Raw genomic sequence first — 23,492 nt, 5'->3', positions numbered from 1 at the left:
ACGAAATCCAGGACGAAATCGAGCGCAACAGATCCCCATTCCCTCAAGTGTTTAACATCGAAGGAAAGTCCGTGTAGTTCGCCAACTCTCTTCGCTGATGCCAGGGCCAGCAGGAAGACGGTCTTGAGGGTCAGATCTGTCTGATGACTCGTAAAGGCTCATACGGTGCAAGAATCAGGCTCCTTAGAACGAGAGTCACATCCCACCCAGGGGGCTGAGATCCCTGGGTGGGCAAGACCTTTTGAAACTTCTCATTAGAAGGGAAACCTCGAAGGAGGAAGAGATGTCTACTCCTTTCAGCTGCAAGACTAGGCCAAGTGCGGCGCAGTAGCCTTTTACAGCTGAAACGGAGAGAAGCTTCTCTTGGCGAAGGAAGACGAGGAAGTCTGCGACCTGCTGAACAGCAGGTTAGGCCAGGGGGGGATCTCTCTCGGTGCCTCGGAGAGGAGAGCTAGCAGGTTGGGATACCAAACGGCCTGTGGCCATTTGGGTGCCACCAGAATCATTCTGAGATTCAGAGTGATCATCGCTTGGTTGATCGCTCGGCAAATCAGGCAGAACAGAGGAAAGGTGTAAACATCGGGGTTGTCCCACGGGTGCTGGAACGCCTCCTTCGCAGCAGCCCATGGGTCCGACACGACAGAGCAGAAGACCTGGATGCACCCACAGGTCGAACAGCCTTTCTGTGATTTCTGAGTGAAGGGACCATTCGGTTCTGATCACCTGATTCTGGCAGCTGAGCTTGTCTGCCACAACATTCCTCTTGCCTGGAATATACCTGACTGACAGCTCTACCGAGTGAGTCATGGCCCACTCGTGCACCTGCATCAACTGGTGGAGCGGGAGGGATACTAGACCCTCCTGCTTGTTGATGTATGCCACTACCATGGTATTGTCGCTCATCAGTACCACGGAGTATCCCATCACTCGATCTCGGAACTCTTGGACAGCCAGGAAGGCTGCCTCGAGTTCCAGGATGTTGATGTGAAGGTGCTTGTCGTCTCGGTGCCACACTCTCAAAGTCAGCAACTCCTCCAGGTGTGCACCCCATCCCTCGGTCGATGCGTCTGAGAACAGCAGCATGTCCGGAGGGGGAGTAGTAGGAATACTCCTATCAAGAGGTTCCTGTCGTCCATCCACCAGCAAAGGTCCTGTCTCACCTCCTCGGAAAGAGGGATGAAAAAGGACTGGGGGTCTCGAGACTGGGACCAATACTCCTTTAGTCTCCAATGTAGAGACTGCAGGTGACCGATGATGACTTGCCATTGCCAGGTTGGCTGCTCCTGTCGTGACAGGAACAGCTGTGCTGCCTGCCTGAACCTGCTGATACTAGAGTCCAAGGGAAAGATTTCGCTGCTACCATGTCTATCAGCATGCCCAGGTACTTTACCCTCTGCTTGGGGGTGAGATCTGACTTCTCGAGATTCACCATGATCCCAAGATTGCGGCAAAACTCCAGGAGTCCATCCCTGTCCTGCAGCAACTGCAAGCGGGAGCTCACCAGGACCAGCCAGTCGTCACGATACCTCAATAGATGTATCCCGTGAGAGTGGGCCCAAGCTGATACGATAGAGAAGACTCTCATGAACGCCTGGGGAGAGGTCGAGAGCTCGAAGCAGAGTGCCCTTAATTGGAAGACCGTCTCCCCGAGGATAAAGTGGAGGTGCTTGCGAGAGGATGGATGAATGGGTATTTGGAAATATGCATCCTTCAAGTCCACTGTAAGCATGAAGTTGTTCTCCCTGATGTAAGCGAGCACGGATCACGCCGTTTCCATCGTGAACCAAGTCTGGCGAACGAATCGGTTCAGGGAAGAGTGGTCTATGACTGGTCTCCATCACCCTGTGGCTTTCTCTACAAGGAAGACAGGCCTGTAAAAGCCTGGAGACTGGTCTGACACAACTTCCACAGCACCCTTGCTCAGTATGGCTTGCACTTCTTGCTGTAGTGCGGAGTCCTTCGGAGTTCCTTGGACTTATGTGTGGAGACAGACCAGAGAGTAGGTGAGGGGAGGCCGAGACTCGAAGGATAGTAGATATCCCTTCCGAAAGACATCCACTATCCAGGTCTCAGCTCTGCGTTGTTGCCATGTTGCCCAATGGCTCGACAGGCAACCCCCCACCTTTGGCAGCATTTGGGGGGAATGCCGCCCCCTAGCATTTCCCCTTCTTCTTCCCCTTCTTGCCCCCTTTTCCGGATTGGAAAGTGGGCTGAAAGGAGCAGGAAGACCAACCCTTTCTAGAGGAAGAAGAAGGCTGGGTGTTTCCACGGGACCCGTTCGAAGACTGGGATTTCTTAGGGGCTGAGGAAGTGCTAGCCTGACCCGAGGGCCTGGCCGCAGTGGAACGCGAAGACCCGGAGGTCTTGGCCACTGCCTGGAGAATAAGCCGGTCGCTGTCATCGGCCTGGCGCTTGTCCACAGCAGAGTCCACCAACTCTCTAGGGAAGAGAGAGGTGGAACCCAGCAATGGTCTGTTCCGCAGGTTCATTGCTGACTCTGACCCCACGGACCTGGAGAAACGAGAAAGAATGGCGTCCCTTCACTTCAGGACCAGGTTAGCCGGCAGGTTTGCTGTCTGGTGGGCGAGGTAGGAGATGGCCCTACCTCCAGACTGGCACAGTCTCCCAAAAGCAGAGTCCTTCCCGGGTACGATGGCGCCCGAGGAAGCAGCCACCTTGGATACTGTGAAGGACTACAGATCCAACCAGGAGACTGCCTGGAAGGCCGCCATGGCGGTGGCTTCCAGGGTTGCGACCTCTTGCTGAGAGAGGGAGATGCTCTCTGTGGTAAGTTGCTGCAATGAGAGACCCAGGTCTAGACAAACCAGGTCCGGGTCAACCTGCTTAGGCTGCAATGACCTCTCCGATGATGCGCAGAAATGCTTCTGGCAAGGCAGAGGAGGGGGAAGTAGCTTGTCGGAGCAGTTCGATCGGAGAGAATTGTCCTGCCCAGACACAAGAGTATTCACCTGATCGAGTACCCCCTCTGCAACCCTGGACCACGGCAGCCCCACCGAAGCCTTGGGTTCCTTCTTGGGTCCACAGTAGGATTAAAGGTGCGAAGGACGATCCACAGATGAGGCCATGGTCCCTTCCCCGAGGTTGTTGTGCTGACGAATCAGTGCAATTACCTCAGAAAACGTTTTCTGTACCTCGGGGGTGTCCGCATCCTGGGTAAGAGGACCCTCAAGTCCTTCCAGGGTGCGGTCCTCCCGATCTACTCTCCCTGCAGGAGGGAGAACCTCGGCAGACCCCCGTGATCCTTCCTGCACCACGAGGGCGTAAGACCTGGCTGAACAGAGGACCGTGCCAGGCACATACGAACACGAGGTACAAATCTGGGGAGACAACTCGCCAGAGTTCTTCCTGTCCGATTCGTGCCCCCTGGAAGGAGCCCGGGAGGTAGAGGGGACAGGCAAGGAGGATTGGATGCTCCCACTGGCCTTGCTGGCAGAACCAACAGGGGCAACAGGCTGGGAGCGGTTACCAACGCACGGTGGTGACAGCAGCCCGGGTCGAGGAGAGCGCTTTCGCCTGGGCAAAGCAGTCTCCTGAGGAAAGCGGAGCGGCTCCCGCGAGCGAAGTCGCACGCTCGCCTCCCCCCGAGCCAGGATGGGCGCGTGGACGTGGCCGGGGACTGGGAGGAGTCGAGTGCGCGGCTAGCTGGAGCGAACTTGAGCTGTCCTCTGGACACGTCCCAGTCCTCTTCAAGGCTGAAACCTCTCGGGATGACTGAGCAGGGGGCCTCTTCCCTGCTTCTCCAGGTGTTCGGACCCGAGGGACTGGTGCACCTTCCCGGGAACCTGGCTTGGTACTAGAAGAAGCACCAGCAGGAAGAGTCGGGGCACCGGCATGCCCAGACTCTTTCTCTCGTCCTGTGCCCGAGTCTGTACGGAGAGAGGTTTCTCCCGTACCAGACTGGGGTGCTCGGGTCTCCTTAGAAACCCAGGTACTCGGAGCGACTCTCGAGTGAGTGCCTGACATGGATCCGCTGGCCTTAGAAGCAGGCTTCTTCAGCGCAGCAGGGGGAGTGCGAACCGTGGTCTGCACGCCCTTGACTCCTGATACGACTGACCTGTGGGTCAACACAGCGGTTCCCTGATCCGTGGATCGGGAAGAGCCAACGAGAGATCCCACTGCCTTCCCTGTGGAAGGAGGCAGTCCCTTAGAGGTCTCAGTGCGAGACTTCTTGGGGGGGGGGAGGCAGGCTTCTTCTTCCTTGGCAGGGGAGCCTCGGAAGGAGAAGAGGAAGAAGAGGCAGCAGACAACAACACCTTCTGCGATCTCTTCTTCGCCACCTTCCTCAGGGTCGTAGTCAAATCCCCAAACCACGGAGGAGCAGCAGAAGGCACAGGAGCAACCAGGGAGGCCACGGAAGCAAGCACAACCTGGGTAGCGGAGACGGTGCTCGGGCCAGCAGCTACCCAGGGAAGATACAGCAGCTCGGGAGCCAGGACAGTCCAGGGACGAAGCCAGGGTCGGAGGCACGGGTGGCGCATGGGAAGCCAGGCCAGGCCAAGTGTCAGGGAAGCGAGGAGCTGGAACTGTTGCCAATAACGAGCATGGGTCAGCAACAGGAGCAGGCATAGTCATGTAAGGCACCGAAGACGTCACCATGTGCGAGGGACCAGGCATCCAGGAGGCAACAGCACAGAGTGGAATGTGGCAGGTGCGGCTGAAACCTGGGTGTCGAGGTGCAAGGCCACCGTCACAGGCAGCTTGCTGAAAGACGACTTGGTGACAGTGATGGTGGTGGAACCGGTGGCTGTGTAGGTCGTCACCGGAGCGCCAGACAAGTGTGACACCAGGCCCTCCAGTGACAGCTCGCCAGGCAGATGTCAGATTGGGTACCTGGCCAACAGAAGAAGCTTCCACCCCCCAACCTGAGGAAACAGTTGGGTCAAAAAGGGAAGCCTCTACTCACTCCAGGGGAAGAAATTCGCCCCCGAAGCGAGAGGCCCCAGAGAGGATGTCCTGAGCAACCGCTGCCCCGCGGCCTTCCACACCCGATGAAACAAATGAGGAAGGGGAGGGGGAGTCCTCACCCAAGGGAGAGGCAGCAAGAAGGGGAAGCTTGCCGGGAAGAAGAAACGGTCCCGACGGATCAGCCACCACAGGAGTCGTCGGGGGTGTGTTACCCTCAGACGATTCCTTGGCGGTTTCCTATGGTAGCGTCTCCTCCCTTGAAACTTCCTCCACTGCTCAGGAGACCAGGAACAACACTCGCTACAAGGCGAAGCGCACGAACGCACACCTCCTCTGCTAGTGGGGCAGAGGGCATGTGGGTCCATGTCAACGCTAGATCTAAAGGTATGGTATTTCTTGCCTCCTACCCCAGGACACACACACTTGGGGTAGGAGGGCTTCAAGGGCTTATCAAAATTCATACTTGAAACAAAAGGAAAGTTCCCACTGGGAAAAGCTCAACAGTCGGGCAGAGAGCTAGAGAAACAGCGTCCGCAGTCTACAACAGCTAAAAGTAAATTGGAATGTTTACATCTGGGCAGGCGGTACTCCCGCCTCCCGGACGGTAGTTAACTGCCTAACCACCTTGTTCGAAAGTTCAACAGCTGTTTCCAGGCTACGCTGAAAGTAATTCCTAATGTAAAGGACCGACGGTTTGTATAGTTTCGGAACACACACACCTATATAATTATATATATATATATGTACATACATAAAAGGGGTAGATAGATGCACACACATGTACATTACTTAAAAACATAGTCACTTGTAAGTAAAAGCAAAGAGCCGGACAGTTCACTCTTATATGTTCATTCTCAGGATTATGCTTGATAAAACTTTAGAACAACTCTGCACAGCTTATTACCTTGGAAATTGACTTTTCCTATACTTTCAGTGTTGCTGATGAAGGAGGTGGTGTTTATTGGTGGTCAATTATTATTAACCTCACTTCTCTATCAGCGACCCTTTGGGAACTGGGGGTTTTCGGTGGGGCAAAACACAGGGAGAGAGAACAGATATGTTACTGTTATGATGGCCCCCGATGAAGGAAATACCACTTCTTACGAAAAGTTTCTCTATAACACTGCACATGTGCAACAGCATTCCAGGATGGCCAGCATACAAAAACATATCAGTTCTGAGGTTAATTACAGGTTAATCACAGTTGACTGCCAAAAAATAACAGTAAATTCTTGATAAGCAACCAAAATACTATAAAAAAACAATTTCCAAGGTAATAAACCATGTGGAGTTATAGGCTACTAGCCTATAGTTCTATTCTACCATTAACATCAATGATAATCCTGAAAGTTTACCTCCTTTGCCAAGATGGGAAATGTGTCAATGCGACTTATTATAGACTAGGAAATTATCAACCTTTCATAGTTAGACTATAACTAGTGTTCCTTACTAATTTATTGCTGCCTAGGCCTAGATCAGGTGGGGACCTGTTACCTTAGGTTAGGTTAGAATGAAGCTGAATTCCTCGAAGATTTAAAATTTCCCCGTTAGGTCATGGGGGCCCTACAGCCGCAACTAGTCAGGTACAGGACTAGCCTTGCCTTGCCCTGAAGCCTAGGCTAGTGACCAGCATTCTGGATTCCTATTTTTCATGGTTAGGCCTAGGCTATACTTGATTATAAGCGTTAAAATACATTAACCCTAACAAATGCAGGCGGCTAGAAAACTGGGTTACGGCGAAAATGGGATTTGCCTAGCCTTGCCTATTAGGGCCAGGGTAGATTAAACCTACTCTGAATAAACCTACCGTCTTCTCTCCCTGCTCCGTGACTTGGACCGACTACCTCTCTTCTTTTTCTTTTTATCGTTGCTACCCATCTCTTAATTCACTGATACAGCAAACAAATTATTGCTGGAAAGCTGTTTTTCATGAATCTGTCAGACTCACGATTCCCTTATCGTACACATAAACGTTTGAGTTGAGACTGGAACTTTGGAAGACTGACTGGGCGTCTTTTATTTAATATTAATTAATAGTGCCCAACCACAATGTATATATGGGCAAGGTATGTAGACAAAAACCTGAAATAATATTTTTTTCAGTTGGCCTTTTACACGTTAAAATCGTATATTAGCTTCAGGAATAACGACTTATAAAACATTGCATTCAGTTTTCGTTTGTTGCTAAAATGCGCAGCGCTAAGTTACTTTCACGTCATTAAAAGCAAGACTATTCTGATAGAGTGCGAGTGTTCCTTCTGTTTGTAAACAGTTCTTCTTCTACCGCGGAACAAAAAATAGGAGCCTGTGCTTATTGTTAGTAAATAAATAAAATGTTCAAGCATGGTGAGAATTATAGTACACTGTTTGATGAACAGCATTGGTTTAGAAAAAGTGGGTCATATTTTACAATTTAATCATAGCAAGTTATGTCCACATAACGAATAGGCGTGAAGAAGTTCAATGAAAAGCTCATTAAGAGAAATGAAAAAAACAAGATATATGAAAACAGAAGAGAAATATTACCCAAATTTAAGAGAAAACAAACCAGGCAGACAAATTAAAAGTAAAGTAAGAAGAGTACTTTAGTTCTGAGATCAATCCCCCTAAAACAAAACGTTTAAACAGACGACAAAAATTGTCGGTGATCCGTGAAATTCCAGTAGGGCGTACAAAGTAAGCCAAAGAAAACCCATTCATGAAATTGTCCGTCAGTGTAAAGCCACAAAATGAGAAAAATGTCAAGGGAAATGGTTATGGAAAAAAACATACAACTGGTTGGGGAAAAGACCTCCAAAGTTCATGATAATCAGTGTTGCAGACCTACAATATATAAAAAAACAAGACCATGTGACAAAAATATCCGGTAAAAGATTAGAGTGGCTGCAACGCTGAAATCTAAAACCTGAGACGTAGAGCACTGAAATTTGAAACGCTTACTACAGGTAAGAATGGCCATACAAATACGCCATAACAGTCAAGCTAAACGTATCCATAAGTGCTGTCATCTTCTGTGACAGAGATCATGTAAAGCTGTGCTTTAAATGCCAAAAATTTAGTCATGAGCAGCAAAATTTGCAGGGGAACTTGTAGGCTATACCCGATGTATGGGTAAGACCACAATTAAAAAAATGCAACTCAGAAGAGATAAATGAATACTTAGCCTAGACCCAGACATTGCACAACGCAGGTCATGTCACTAGTGTCGCGAAAAAGCTCAGTGCACGGTATTTTTTCGCTTCAAACCCCCGCCGATTCTACGGGGTCTCACAGAATGACGGGAACTTACTGGTCAAGGCACGTCGTAAACAGGACTTTTATTGCATATTTTGTTGAAATGCACGTACCGCCGCAGTATGCAACGTCATGTTTCGTCTCGTAGTTTGTTTGGTGTAAAGTCTGAGTGATTTGTTGTTGAGTTTTTGGGGTCTTTAAGCCAGGTGACGTTGTGCTGAAAGTAAATTATCCGAATTAGCAACCGCCTGAACAGGGAGGTGAGATTCTCGCACCATTATTTCGTCCTTCCAAGCCACGGTCCAGAGTTATGCCATTAGATCTTTTTCCACTGACGTTCAGTTCTGGGATATGCCAAACAACTGGTTGGTGTAAAGTCTGAACTGTGAGTGCTTTTCCTACAAAAGAACTTAGACAACGTTGTAGCTTTGTCGCACTGATGAGAATAACTGTTTAGGCGTTTGTGTGCTGCGGTGACGTTGTGTTGATTGCAATTAAATTTTGGTGATTTCTTGAGGCTGAAGGCGGACGTGTGGCCCACGTTTCGTGTTGCGGCCACGTGGATTGTGAGTTCCTTGTTGGGCTATTGTTGGAGGTTATATGTGTTTGTTGATTGAGGGTGAAGATTGGGTTTTATTTTTGTAAATAATTTTTTAAAAAACTGGTACGTGTCTTATGCGTTTTGCTTCCTTGCTTTTTTGGGGAACTTGTTTAAGTCACTTTTGATCGTAGATCGTGGGTTGATCATTTGCATTCAAATCAGCACAAATAAAATCTGTCGGTCTATGTGACGTCCATTTGCCTGAGTAAGGATGTGAGGTGTGTGAAATTGAAATTTATCAGAGGTGAACGCCTGGAGGCCTGATAGCTTAACCCAGAATCTTTCGAGCTTTCCTTCTGGAACAGGAGGTATAAAATTTAGCTATTGTTGAATAAACCAAATAATGAGACTCATCCAAAATAGCGAGTACGCCTTGAAAACTAGGAGGGCAATAATGATGTTATTGCTTTTAACTGTTTGGTGCGAGTAATGTGAAAGTGACTTGGCTGGCGTCATTTCAAACAAACATACTGTTTGACTTGTTTGTCATTTATATATAAACTCTGTAAATTTCACTTACAGATTAACGTAAATAATTTATTCACCCTCCCAGCACATTCACAAAAATGGCGGCCAGCAACAAAGTCCAAATGGAAGCCATCTAATGAGAGAGAGAGAGAGAGAGAGAGAGAGAGATCCATGGGCATCCTAGATGACAATCTGGCACGTGCTCAAGGGATACTTCTCGAGTCACATCATGTCACTGTGTATCAGAACTTGTTGAACAGAATTCAAGCTGACGAACAGCAGTTGAGAATTATGTATATATCTAACTTGAACTGTAGGATAAGTGTGTATCATGTTACTGATATTAGTAATACTACTGAATGGAATGTTGTTATGTCTATGGTTAGCAATGCATTACCTAACTCCGTCTGTGCCAAGATTTTGGCACAAACGTCAGTTGCCCTGTACCCACCATAGGATTAAGACGCTTCTGTAATAAACCATCAACACAAGAATAGTGCCTCTTACTTAACCTGCCCATAGAGTATCCTATATGGGCAGTGACGGAGTATTACCTGCGCAAAATGTCAGGGTTTTGTAGAAGATCGCTGAAAAGCACCCCTAGATTAATAAGACCTAGAGACGCCAGAAGCGGCATCAACGATGGCACAACGGTGAATCTAAACACATTAGTTCAGCCATTAAGTATGGCCTTACGAACAGGTGGGAATAATTCAGCACTAGGCAGGGAGAACAGCAAGCATATTTCCCCCAAAAACTGCATGTATGTGATGTCAGCGGAGGATTTTAGGTGCTGGAAGCGATCTATGGAAGATTGGGTAAAAATCAGCAGTTTTCCCGTGATGAGGCAGTAATGAATATCAGGCTACTATGTAAAGACAAATTGCAAAGTGCAATAGACGCCCAATTCTCTTCAGCCACTTGGAATGCCTTAGCAGTGAAGGACGCCTTTGATGCCCTGAGAAAAATAACCATGAAGACAACGAACAGAGCGGTTGTGTGGGATAAGTTCTTCACACGAAGACAGAGAGAGGAGAAGAAACAGCAAAGGAATACATCCACAGGTACCAGCGGAAGGCCCTTGAGTGTGCATTTGCATGCCGTAAGTGCAAAGAGGATTTATGTGAATATGTGCTGGCAGGTAAAATTGAGAGCGGCCTATGGAATCAAAAGTTAAAACAGGATATTTTAGAAAACTTTGAGAAGGCATTCGAGGAGGCAGTATGAGAATGCGGGGGCCCCACACAAAGAGGGGAGCGAAGAGAGGTCAACGAGTCGGGCATCAAGAGGGAGGAGGAATCGGTGTTGCCACTGGAAGAAGTAGCAGCAGTGAAGACAAATTGCCAGAAAAAGAAGGAAGATGTGGCAAAATCGAGCCCTAAGGCAAGAGTGAAATGTGAGTTTTGCGGGATTGCGCACTCGAGGGGCCATGCCAATTGCCCTGCTAGCGCTGCGGAATGTTTTCACTGCGGAAAAACAAGACACTTTGCTAATCGTTGCTATGGGAGCAAGAGTTGTACGCCTTGCAAGGGCGCATCGGATGGTAAGATAGGCGCCATTGCTGCGAACAGAATCGACAACGGACCACAGGCTATGTGGAAGATGACGTCAGCGGCTGGGAGATCCCATCGAGAAGTGTTGAGTGTTGGTGCTGCGTCATGTCGTGAATGTCACTGTCTTGTGTGTTAAAGATAATAAAAGTTGCATATTAGAAGCTGTAGCTGATAACAGTTCTGAGGTATGCATTGCTGGGTCAGTCCAGGCATGGAGCCTGGGAATTGATGTAAAAAATCTAAATAAAGCAGAAGTAAAGCTACAACATGCAGCAAGAGGTCTAATGAGTGTAATGGGATATTGTCAGGTTAACATTAAGTGTGGCAGCATGTCAACAAGTGAGTATATGTATTTTGTCAATGGGACACATTAAATTATTTCTGTCATTAAGTGCATGCAAATCATTAGGGTTAGTGGATCCTAATTTCCCGAATCACACAGTTTTTAATATTCATGGGAATGAAGTTTTCGGCACGGGGGAGAGGGTTAATGAGAGACCCAGTGAGCTGCCATACTCTCCCACAGAGGATAATGTTCCCCAACTCAAGCACTGGCTGCTGGAACGTTTCTCGGGTACAACATTCAATGTAAATAGGAGGCCCTTTCCCATAATGAGTGGCAAACTGCAACACATTCACCTGCTGCCAGGTGCAGTGCCACACTTACCATACACCAATTACTATCCCTAAGCACTGGGAGAAAGAGGCCAAAAAGCAGATAGACGAGGACGTTCTAGTGGGTATCTTACAACCTGTGCCTACTGGGGAGGTAACTGAGTGGTGTGCCTGCATGGTGGTGGTAGGCAAAAAGGACGGCACTCTGAAGAGAACCGTAGATTTTCAAAATCTCAATGCATGCTGTAGGTTTGCATTGTTTGATATGGTGTCAAATGTCCCGGTGCATACTTTTAAGACTACGGTTTATGCACAGTGGGGATTCCATCAGGTAGTCTTGGACGAAGAAAGTCGAAAGCTTACTACTTTCATAACCCCTTGGGGAAGGTATCAGTATTGTCGCACACCCATGGGGCACTGCGCTGCCCCAGATTTGTAAGAGACCCATCGCACCGATCACGGTCTCTTTCGAGCACACGTGTGTTCGTCATCCATTGGAGGGGACAAAGAGAGAAACAAGAGCATCCCGTTTTTTCTCTCTCAAGGAAAGCAACTTCTACCATACAATATTTCCGTCTGTTTCTCCCTAACCATTGCTGTCTCGATTTATGTACAATCACCACTACTTGCATTGCCATGCAAGTATTCTAATCATGTACTCATAATGTTTCACTGAATCTTCTGTATCAAACTGTATGTATGTTTCTGTTTGTGAAGATGCCAAACATCTCGCCATTTCACATACATTATGCTACTGCATTGTATTCATTAATCTGTCTCGAATCTCATGCAAATGGCCATATGTGGAATATCCTGGCCTTTCCATTGATATATGTTTTATCACTGTACGTTTATTATGTCTCTCACAATCGCCATCTGTTTGTCTGCCAACAAACACACATGTCCGAAACATTACTGTAAGAGACCCATCGCACCGATCGCAGTGTCTTTTGAGCACGTGTGTTCGTCATCCATTGGAGGGGACAAGACGAAAACAAGAGCATCCCGTTTTCCTACTCTCAAGGAATGCAACTTCTACCATATAATATTTCCGTCTGTTTCTCCCTAACCATTGTTGTCTCGATTTATGTACAATCACCACTATTTGCATTGCCATGCAAGCATTCTAATCATGTACTCATAATGTTCCACTGAATCTTCTTTATCAAACTGTATGTATGTTTCTGTTTGTGAAGACACCAAACGTCTCGCCATTTCACATATATTGTACTACTGCATTGTATTCATTAATCTGTCTCACATCTCATGCAATTGGCCATATGTGGAATTTCCTGGCCTTTCCATTGATATATGTTTTATCACTGTACGTTTATGTCTCTCACAATCGCCATCTGTTTGTCTGCCAACAAACACAGATCTCCAAAACATTAGGCTACCTCTGTTTTGCCCTGTCTGTGTGTAGATGCTACTTTGCGGCTCACACCAGCCAATAACAACTTCGAAGATTCTGTACAGTCATTCAGTAAGGAACCACCAATAAACCAGTCAACACCCAGCCAGTATGTCACTCAATCCCATCCTTACTTTACCTCTGTTTTGCCCTGTCTGTGTGTAGATGCTACTTTGCGGCTCGCACCAGCCAATAACAACTTCGAAGATTCTGTACATTCATTCAGTAAGGAACCACCAATAAACAAGTCAACACCCAGCCAGTATGTCACTCGATCTCTTCCTTACACTGGTGACCCAGGAGTAACACGAAGGAGCCGATGGCAAACGTCCGACCCAAGATGACGACCCATGCGCCAACGAACCCTTCTCTGCTTCCCCGCTTCCCGCTGTTCCCAAGTCTTCAATAGATGTCTGACCCTCTGAGATGACCCACCCCACCACCGGAGCCGTGGACGCCTCCTCCAGGAAGCCTGAAGCCGCCCCCGAACTCGTACCAGACAAGCTGACCAACGAAGGACCAGCCGACGTCATCCTTCAGCCTGCTGCCGCCCCCCTTGAGCTGGCTACTGAAGGATCAGCCACCGTCATCCTTCAGCCCTCGAGCTGGCTACTGAACAGCCGCCGTCATCCTTCAGCCTACTGCTGTCCCCCTCGAGCTGGCTACCGAAGGATCATCTGACGTCATCCTTCAACCCGCTACCGTCCTCCTCGAGTTCCTGCAGGCCGGCGCCGCTCTTCAGCCTCCTACCCGCCCCTAGCCCAAGCCCTTCACGCCCATTCCAATTGTCAGCAAGACTATTTCCACATCGATGCCTTACTTTGGGGGAGAGTATTGTAAGAGACCTGTCGCACCGATCGCAGTCTCTTTCAAGCACACGTGTGTTCGTCATCCATCAGAGGGGACAAAGAGAGAAACAAGAGCATCCCGTTTTCCTTCTCTCAAGGAATGCAACTTCTACCATACAATATTTCCGTCTTTCTCCCTAACCATTGTTGTCTCGATTTGTGTACAATCACCACTACTTGCATTGCCATGCAAGCATTCTAATCATGTACTCATAATGTTCCACTGAATCTTCTGTATCAAACTGTATGTATGTTTCTGTTTGTGAAGACACCAAACGTCTCACCATTTCACATATATTATGCTACTGCATTGTATTCATTAATCTGTCTCAAGTCTCATGCAATTGGCCATATGTGGAATTTCCTGGCCTTTCCATTGATATGTTTTATCACTGTACATTTATTATGTCTCTCATAATCGCCATCTGTTTGTCTGCTGACAAACACAGATGTCCGAAACATTACCTCTGTTTTGCCCTGTCTGTGTGTAGATGCTACTTTGTGGCTCGCACCAGCCAATAACAACTTTGAAGATTCTGTACATTCATTCAGTAAGGAACCACCAATAAACAGTCAACACCCAGCCAGTATGTCACTCAATCTCGTCCTTACAGATTAATCTCTGAGGGTCTGCATTACAGTATTATGATAAGACAAGACCAACCATTGTTATGACTGACTGGAGTAAAGAAAGGATGGGCTTTGTTGTATTACAGCAATATTGTTCTTGCATATGTCATGATGTACTATTCTGTTGTCAGGGGGGTTGGGAGCTAGCCCTGTGTGGCAGCAGGCATCTTTCAAAAGAGGAATTGAACTATGCCCCTCTCGAGGGGGAGGTGGTGGCTGTGGTCTGGTGTCTGAAAAAAGCGCGTCTCTCTTTGCTGGGCTGCCCCAACCTACTTCTAGTAACAGACTATCGCCCGTTGGTTAAGTTGTTTGGCGATCGGGAGTCGAAGCATATTGAGAATCCCAGACTGTTCCGTTTGAAAGAAAAAACCCTTCAGTATAAATTGTCAGTGAAATACGTGGCAGGTAAAAAAAATACTGCCGCTGACACCTTGTCCCGGTACCTGAGTCTAAAGGCATCATTGAGCAAGATAGATGTGGAGGAAGCAGGAGAGGTATGCGGGATAGTGTCTGCAGCAATGATCGCATCATTCCGTGACGTGGATAGTGACGTCATAGTAATTGACAGTGAAGATGTTGAGAAATTTGCTAGCAAACATGATGATTATCAGTTGTTATTGAAAAGGGTAAGAGATGACAACTGGCCAAAAAGTAGGAATATGGTTGAGCCTGCATTAAAGCCATACTTTCAGGTAAGGGAACGGCTTAACTATATCAATGGACCAGTCACTTATGCTTTTGACGAGGGTCACATACGTTTGGTAGTGCCGCAAGCTCTTAGGGAAACTTTGGCAAGTAACCTACACTCAGGCCACCAAGGTGCTGATTCAATGTTGCATAGGTCATGGCAGTCAGTGTATTGGCCTGGGATGGAGACAGATGTAATGTTTCAGAGGTCTAAATGCACGACATGCAATGAGAATTCGCCATCCCAACAACAAGAACCATTCATTCCCACCCAACCGCCAGTGTATCCATTTCAGAAAACAGTAGCAGATTTTTTTCAGTTAGATAATAATTGCTATTTAGCATATGCCGACAGATTAACTGGGTGGCTGGAACTGTCGTACTTTGGCAATGGTGTGACCTCATCGAAGATCATCCTTGTTTTGAGGAGGTGGTTCTACTGTTGGGGGACCCCTGAGGAGATATCCACTGATGGGGGGACGAACTTGGCGAGTGCTGAGATTTTAGACTTTTATAAGCAATAGAGGGTACAGTTACATATCTCGTCAGCACAATACCCCTAATTGAATGGGCGAGCTGAGGTGGCCGTGAGCTCTGCTAATCGTATGATAAGGGACAACATTAGGGGTGATGGTAGCCTAGACACTGATGTCACAGTGAAAGCCTTTATGCAATACAGAAATAGTCCCCTAAGAGATGTGTAAAGTCCCCGCTCAACGCGTTCTCTGTTGAGAACATCCCATTTTCTGCGGTGCCTTCACATCGACCTAAGGTCAATCAGAATATATATTTATCACCATAATTGTAAATTGTATATATGTTGTCTTTCTAAACAAATCATGCTTTATATACAAGTAACGAGTTATGTTATGTCAGACATTATTGATCGCTATGTTCTCTGTATGAACCTGTCTTGTTTTTGTAAGAAATTAGTTTGACCTCAGGTCAGAATATATACAGTATTTATCACCATAATTGTAAATTGTATATATGTTCTTTCTAAACAATCATGCTTTATGTACAAGTAACAAGTTATTTATGTTATGTGTCAGATATTATTGATCACTATGGTTAGGCAGTAACTACCACCAGGTAGGCAGGAATACCTGTCTGCCGGGATGTAAACATTCCAGTTTGCTCTCGGCCATCATGCTTTGCAGACGTGGTTTTGGATCTCTTTGCCTGACTGTCATTAAGCTCTTATTATCCCGGTGGGTTCTTTATGTATTTTTATGTATATATGACGTTGATATTTATTAATACAAACCCATGATTTGTGATGACCTTGCATAAGCTGTCGTTCCCTTCACTGTGTCTTGGGTTTGAAGACGTATTGAGAGAAGCGTAACTGAGGGGTAATGTTCCCATGTACGTTCAGGGATATTAGATTGGGACATATCTTCGCTCCCCTACATTGATTGGGACGTAAGAATTCGCTTCCCATCCTGGGCTTCCTCCCCAGTGTTCAAGGGGTATGACTACTTCCTACTTGTGCTGAGTGTTGTTTTCACTGTCATAAGGGGGGAGGTTGTGGGCATCATCGGTATACGCTTTGCTTCCACGGCACCCTTGGTGGCCTCCCCTCCATCCTTCTCTCACCCTCTTCGATCGCTCGTCGGGCAAAGACTGTGAGGAAGGGGTGGGATCCCTGCGGGTGGTCGGGCGACCTCTTCTAGGGGCCTCCTCTCGCTACATAGTGCAGTTTCCCTTGTAGCGAGAGGAGTCTCCCTCTACTAATCATCTTTTGCTTTTTCTTTCAGGTTGACAGTGAGTGTCGCAGACACAGTGGTAGTTGGCTTGATACCTCAGGTGATATCTTGCATGGTGGAGTCCCGACATTCATTCACTGGTGCTTCGGGACCGACCACAGTACTTGGTTGGAATGATAGTTCCACGTCAGGATCATTCTGACTCTGTTCCTGCCAATGTGAATCGATTGCTGTCATTGCTTGCCTTCATGTGTGCCATGGCACTGCCTCTGGCGTATCTGTGGTCCATCTGCTACTGCTGTTTCCTGTGTTATGCTACTGTTAACTCGACGACAGTCTCTGGCGGCTCTTCCTGGTCTCCTGCTGCAGCTGCCCTGATTGTTCTTGTCGCTGCTGGTGATTTTCATATGACATTCCTAGTAGTTGCTCCTGCCTTCCGAACTGTTTCCATAGCTCCTGCATTGGCTCTCCTGATCGTGCCTGCTGCTTCTCCTGGTGGTTGTGCCTGGGGCCGCTTCTGTTGTGTTCCTGCCTAGCTGCCCTGGAGGTTACGATGTCCACCATCCTGTAGAAGATGTCGGAGTGAAGGCGAAGGAAGTCTCCCTGTGGAAGTGACATTCCTGGCCATTGCAGTAGCTCCTGCCTTCCGAACCGCTGCCATAGCTCCTGCGTCGGCTATCCTGATTGTGCCTGCTCCTTCTCCTGGTGGTGGTGTCCTGGGCTGCTTCCATTGTGTTCCTGCCTAGCTGACCTGGAGGTTACGTTTCATGTCCACCATCCTGTAGAAGATGTTGGAGTGAAGGTGAAGGAGGCTGCCCTGTGGAAGTAGTCGCCACCGTCTTCAACATATCTTCGATTTCGTATTCTGCTGCCTCTTCCTCTTCCTCTTCCGAGATCCAAGGGGGTCCCGGAATCTGGACAGACCTCTGTTGGCCAAAGGAGAGGAAGGCTGCTTCTTTCCCCTTGATGCCCTTGGACGTCTAGGGACTGCCTCCTTCCAAGGAGGCAGTGGGTCTCTCGTTGGCTCTTCCCAACCTTCGGGTTAGGAAACTAATTTGCATGGCCCTGGGTTTTGTGTTTTGGGAGCGGCAGGCGCGCAGACCTCCGTTTGCCATCCCATTTCCAGTCCCAGTGGTTCTGCCTCTAAGACAGGGCTGCTTTAGGCACTCGTTCGCGAGCCGCTCTGAGTGCTTGAAATTCTATGGAATGTCGGTTATCCCAATCTGTTCTGGAGAGTACTCTCCCCGGCCCAGTTCAGGAGCAGTGCGAGAGAAAGGGCCGAAGCACCCAGATATCTCGGCTCTTCCTGCCAGCACCACAAGTCCTCCCAGAGTGCTTACCAGTGCTTGGTCGGGTTCCCATTCTGGTGTCTCAGTCTGATTGGTTCGAACACCAGAAGAAGCAGGGAAGAGATTCCCTTCGGGAGTCCTGTGGGACTTCTAAGGGACTGATTTTTCCGGGAGACAAGTTTCTCTCAGCTGTGGTGGGAACCGATTCGCATTCTCCTGTTGGGACTGGCGTTTTGGGGCCCACGAGAGTGCGGCCTCGAGAGGCCACGCCCTCGTTGCTAGTCTTGGAAGTCTGGGCCTAAGACTGGTTCTGCGCCTGGCTTTTTTTGATTTCTTAGGAAACCAAAAGCAGCCGCTCCCAATTTTTGGGAGTCTCGTGGGTTGCTCAAATTCTGTGAATCATGAGCGCTCTCCTGACGAGAGAAAGTGCCGAGACACGCAGGTGTCTGGGTGCTGAGATGCCAAGTGTCTCTATACTGCCCGCCAGTTGCTTGGCCGGGTTTCATCCTTGTGTCTCAAAATTTAGGGTTCGAGCATGCAGGATAGCAGACATAGAATTCCCCTTTGAACCTTCTTCTCGAAGGGCATTGGCCTCAAAGGAGTTTAGAATTTGGGAACTAGCACTAGTTCATGCCAGACAAGTTCCGCACTGTCCAATGCTGATTATGTTCACGAGATCGGCTTGGCTCGGCTTGCCTGCCCCGCCCAGCCCCTGGTCGCGCTTGCGAGACTTCCCAGTCCACCGCATACCACCCAGTCGGATCGCGTTCGCGTGATCAGCTCTGTTCGGTGCGTCTTGGCTCAGCCCTACTCGGTTTTTCTGAATCGGGTTCTCTGCGCTGTTCAAGTGAACTTTCTGCTTTTCCCAGGAAAGCACCTTGGCACAGCACAAGCACTCTTCTTCCCCCTTGCGGCAGTAATCTCCTTCGGTTGATTATTGTTCACGGTCCACCTCTCCTGCGGGTCTTACTGGCAGGACAGGTAGGGGTACTCTTTCTCCTCGCCTGTTGTCTTTTTCTTCTCGGTTGTTCCGAGAGGCGGGAGATGGACAGAGAGAACTCTGACGAACTTATCTTCGAGTTTGGCTGCCTGGCGTGCTTTGGGTGTTGGTCTCCCGATTATCTCGTAATGCAACTAGGTAGCCGAGGAGGGTTTCATGGGATCTGTCAAGGTCTCCCTTCAAGGGAAGAGATACAGGAGTTTCACACTTTGGAAACAGTGAGGGTCTTCCTCTTCAAGTTGCAATTGCCCTCGTTTTTCCAGGGAATTTCGCACCGATTTGTCGGCGTGAGGATCCCTGGGACAGGACCGCGGCTCCTCCAATGAATAATCTTCATCAATCGCAACCCTTGCAGTTCCCGAGGGACCGAGAGTCGGGGACCGCTGCCGTCCTTGCTTTTGAGAGTGTTCTCGGCCAGATGAAGTCTTTTCTTCGGAGGAGTTCATTTAGGTCGAGACACCAAGCTTCTTCCCTGCGGCGACAAAATACGAATTCTTCTTGCCTTGGAGGGTCTTGCCGACTGCATTTCTGTGGGCAATTCTGGTGCTTAGAAGAAGGCACCGCCTTGTCCTTTGGACAGTGGCCAAGATCTTTGGGTCTTAGTCATCTTGACTCGACCTTGAGTTCAAGCCAGACCCCCTCAACTCATAGAATTCCCAGGCTTCAGAAGAAGATTGCAGAACACATAGCCTTCTTCTTCCCTTGTAGGAAAGTGCACATAACTGTGTCTCTTTTCATCCTCTTTCCCATAAGGGAGGAGGGAAGAGAAAAAGAAGTATCGACCGGGAAGAAGTTCCCTTACTGCAGATTCCAGAATGAAATGATACTTATCTAGTCTCTGGAGCTGGTAGCGACATTGCTGAGACCTGGGAATGGATTCCTTCAGGAGAAGTATCTATTTCCCTTAGGTCTCGGCAATTCTTTTCATCAAACTTCAATCCGCTTCCTCTCCCTTGCTCCCAATTCGGGAAATGCCAGCCCGACTAGAGCTAATTGTCTCGATATCCTGTCATCTTGCAGAAACTTCCCCATGGTGGAGAATGGAGGTCTGCTTCCATTCCTCTGTCCTTCTTTCCTCTTTGAAGTATGAGGAAAGAGTTAGGCGCACACCTGTAAGACTTTTTCTTAAAGGTGTGGGACCGAGACGGTTACTGCCTTCTCATCACCATCCTGGACTCAAGGCAGCCTTTTGGCCTTCTGAGAATTCAGGATGAGTTTTGCGAAACTCAGTGGTTTGTTGAACAACAAAACCACAGTGGTGCCATTTGTTGACAAACAAGAGGTAATCGTTTTTTCCTCCTGTTTGATCTGTTGGCATTTGCAGTTACTCGAGTGTTCTATAGCGCACTCGACATCTCAGTTAGCCAGATGCATCCCCAGGTGGGGATGTATTGGCAGGCGAGCTTGGCCTCGGGTTTGAGTGATTGGGACGGAACGTGCTGCTCACTCGAAGATTCACAAGGAGACTGCTCGACTGAGAAATCCCTACCGTCTTTCTCTTGTCTCCCTGCACAACAAGTTGGTAGTTTTTCTTGCTCCTTCATACTAGACCCAGGGGCCGCTACGGTGAGGCATGCTGTCTTTCTGGTAAAGTTGATATTTACATTTTTCCCTCTGTGTTTGTCTGTTTCGCTAGGGGTTCTCAAGCATTGCTCACCCTTAGTTACAGACAAATGCCGAAGACTTGGCCTCTTGCCCAACCTGATAGCCGAGGCATTGAGAAGAGTTCTGCTTGACCCAACCTCCTGTAGCAGCTACACAAGAAGCGGTTCTTTGTGCAGTACATCCTGGTGTGTTTGGGACTGGGAGACCTTCCAGCTTCCCTTGCAAGCATAGGCTTTCTTGCCGAGCAGCAGTGGATATAGCTGGATATCTCTTGAAGTCCTCTGCAACAATCCCAGGGAATGGAGCCATCTTTGCTGGTTGGTGTCATTGACAGAACTTCTTCTTGGGTCAGAGTCGATCTTCAAGTCAAGATTTCATCATCTTCTCTGCCGAGGGTTGCTTCTTTCCCTTTCATTTGTGAAGAACGTAGGCCCTTGCGACCTAGTCTTCTATCTGAAGTAGCCTTCTTCTCCTCAGTCGAGACATAGCTACAGATGAGAAGCTTCTTCGATCTTGCTGTCCCAGGGAACTGTTCCCTCGGTGGCATGTGACTCTCGTTTAGGGTTCCTGTCCCATGCTGCATGCTCCCTTACGAGTCATCAGAGAGAGATGTGCCCTCTTAGGACCATCTCTCATCTTGCTCCGGCCTTGGCGTAGAAGATGGAAGAATAGGTGAATGGGATCAATACCTCGACTCCTTCTCAGATGTCGTAGGTGGACTCCGACTCCTTCGGCATCTGTTGTCCTGTTTGAGTCCTTGTTCCCCTCCTCCTTGGACTTTGTGTTGATGATCCAGATCATTCGTTACTTTGTCCTATTAGGGAGCTGTGGTGCTTTCCGAAAAGGCTTGACACTCCTAACCTGGATGTCGTTGACATTTTTGCTAGTACTCTCTCTCTCTCTCTCCCAAGGAGGAAGTGTCTAAGGACACGTCTTCCTCCTGGCTTCATAAAGCAATCGAAGGAGGTACTCGGCAGCTGACGACGACGATAACGGTACTTTCCACCCGAGAGCTCATGAAGTCAATGCCTTGTTCCATCCCTCGCATTCCTGAAGTTTCTTTTGGTTTGGAAGCAAGACATAGTCTCATAGACCACACTATTGTCTTCCTATGGTCTTGCCCACAGGTACTGGAAACCTTTTTTCCTTGGCCCTGTGGTGGCTGCTCAACAAGTTGTGTTTTCTTACCCGGCTCCTTCAAGAGAACAAGTAGCATCTCGCCTAAGGTGTTGGTTCTGGAAGTGAGAAGGATACAGAGAGTGACTGGCCTCTCTTCCTCCTCCTTCCCCGTCCTTCTACTTCTCCTTTGGGATGAGAATAGGACTCAAACCAATAGTTGCTGGACCTGGTGCTTATGCAGTAAGATACACATCGAGCACCCGTTCTATTTTTCTCTTAGAATCATAGAAGCAATTTCGTTCCTTCCTCTAGCAAGGGGAGGAATTAGAGAGAGACTGGCAATAAGGGAAACCCTATCTCTGGTTTTCCTTACTGCATCCGACTCTAGAGTCTTCCCAGCCTATTTTGTATGAGTTACCTTTCCTCACTCATGTGAAAAGGTCCAGTATCTGACATTTGATCTTGCAGTTCCTACACTCCAATCAACATGTCAGAGGCTCGGTACCCCTCCTCGCTCTTTCGACCAGGAGTAGCCCAGGTGTGCAGAACTCCAGTCAGTTCAGGAGACTCACTCAGATTCCTCCCTCCAACCAGTGAGTCTTCCTAATGTAAAGGACTGACGGTTTGTATATCGTGTCGGAATAAATGACAATTTTTGAAAGTAAATTGTATTTTTCCTAACTATACAAAACTGAGGTCCTTTACTATTATGCCCACCTCATGCCACCCCTCAATCTGAACCTGGACCGAAAGACAAAGTGGAATGTTTACATCCAGGCAGGCAGGTATTCCCGCCTACCTGACGATAGTTACTGCCTAACCACCTTGCACAAGAGTTTAACAGCCGTTTCCAGCCTACGCTGAAAGCAATTCCGGAAAAATACAATTTACTTTCAAAAATTGTGATGTTAAGTATAATAGGAAATGCCCTGAACCACAGCCAAGAAAAATCAATCAACGTGTGAGTTCTAAGATGCAGGAAAATGTATGAAAGGGAACGACTGCAAGTACTGGGAAGTGAATAATGCCTATTGACTTACAGTTGCAAAATACCGCCTTGGCAAGATATATTTAGAAAAATAAACTAAGTATTTCAAAAGGTGGTGCAAACTTGCAATTACTGTAAATATAATCACTTTGATAGATACCAAAAACGCCTCACAGGTAGAAGAGATGACGGGAATAGATATTAAAGTCAAAATGGATAGGAAAAGATCAGTCTATAAACCCATAAGCCAGAGAGAGAATAGAAGAAGGAAATTAAAAAAATATATTTATGGTAGTTCTATAAAAAAAGGAACCTTTTTCATTAACCAAACAGGCTATTTCTGGTTTTACAAAAGGAAACGAAAGCCAGAAATTGAGAGCAATGAAAATGAAATGTCAAAACTAAATACTATAGGGAATGAAGAAGATTTTTTACTGAAAGGGATTGGGGAAAAAGTAAACAAACTTCGTCCGTTGGAAACAGATAATATCAAGACAGCAACACCAAATACTATTCCCAGGGCAGAGATAGTCAAGAACAACACCTCATCAAACTGGATAGGATTGTATTTCCAGCGTGGTCTGTAGGAAAAGGGGGAAGAAACACCGAACGAAAACCCACGCTGTAGGAAAAGAGTAAGAAGTGTAAAATAAGAAAAAACTATATGTTTATTATGGAATCTATTACGTAAAAATATCTGGGAGTCGGGGGTTGGGGGCCAAATGGCTATGCGTGAGAAGCTGAAGTCAAAGAGAAAATTCTTTAAACGCAACTTGTCTGATGCTTTTACCTGCGATAAAAGACTTTAA

At 47.7% G+C, this 23,492-nt stretch overlaps 1 protein-coding gene across 1 annotated transcript in view; it reads right to left on the bottom strand.

Moving 5' to 3' along the window:
• cactin (cactin, spliceosome C complex subunit) overlaps positions 1 to 7,186 on the bottom strand; it is a 68,308-nt gene extending 61,122 nt beyond the window's left edge. Inside the window, exon 1 of the mRNA XM_067093312.1 lies at positions 6,734 to 7,186. Coding sequence (XP_066949413.1) covers positions 6,734 to 6,804 — 71 coding nt within the window. The 5' untranslated portion in view covers positions 6,805 to 7,186. The remainder of the gene's footprint in view (positions 1 to 6,733) is intronic.
• Between the last annotated feature and the right edge of the window lie 16,306 nt (positions 7,187 to 23,492).

This window comes from Macrobrachium rosenbergii, chromosome 4 (assembly GCF_040412425.1).
Source record: "Macrobrachium rosenbergii isolate ZJJX-2024 chromosome 4, ASM4041242v1, whole genome shotgun sequence".
In the NCBI taxonomy this organism is placed as follows: domain Eukaryota; kingdom Metazoa; phylum Arthropoda; class Malacostraca; order Decapoda; family Palaemonidae; genus Macrobrachium; species Macrobrachium rosenbergii.
Note: the sequence above shows the minus strand (reverse complement) of the source record. Positions and strands in the feature narration are given on the sequence as shown.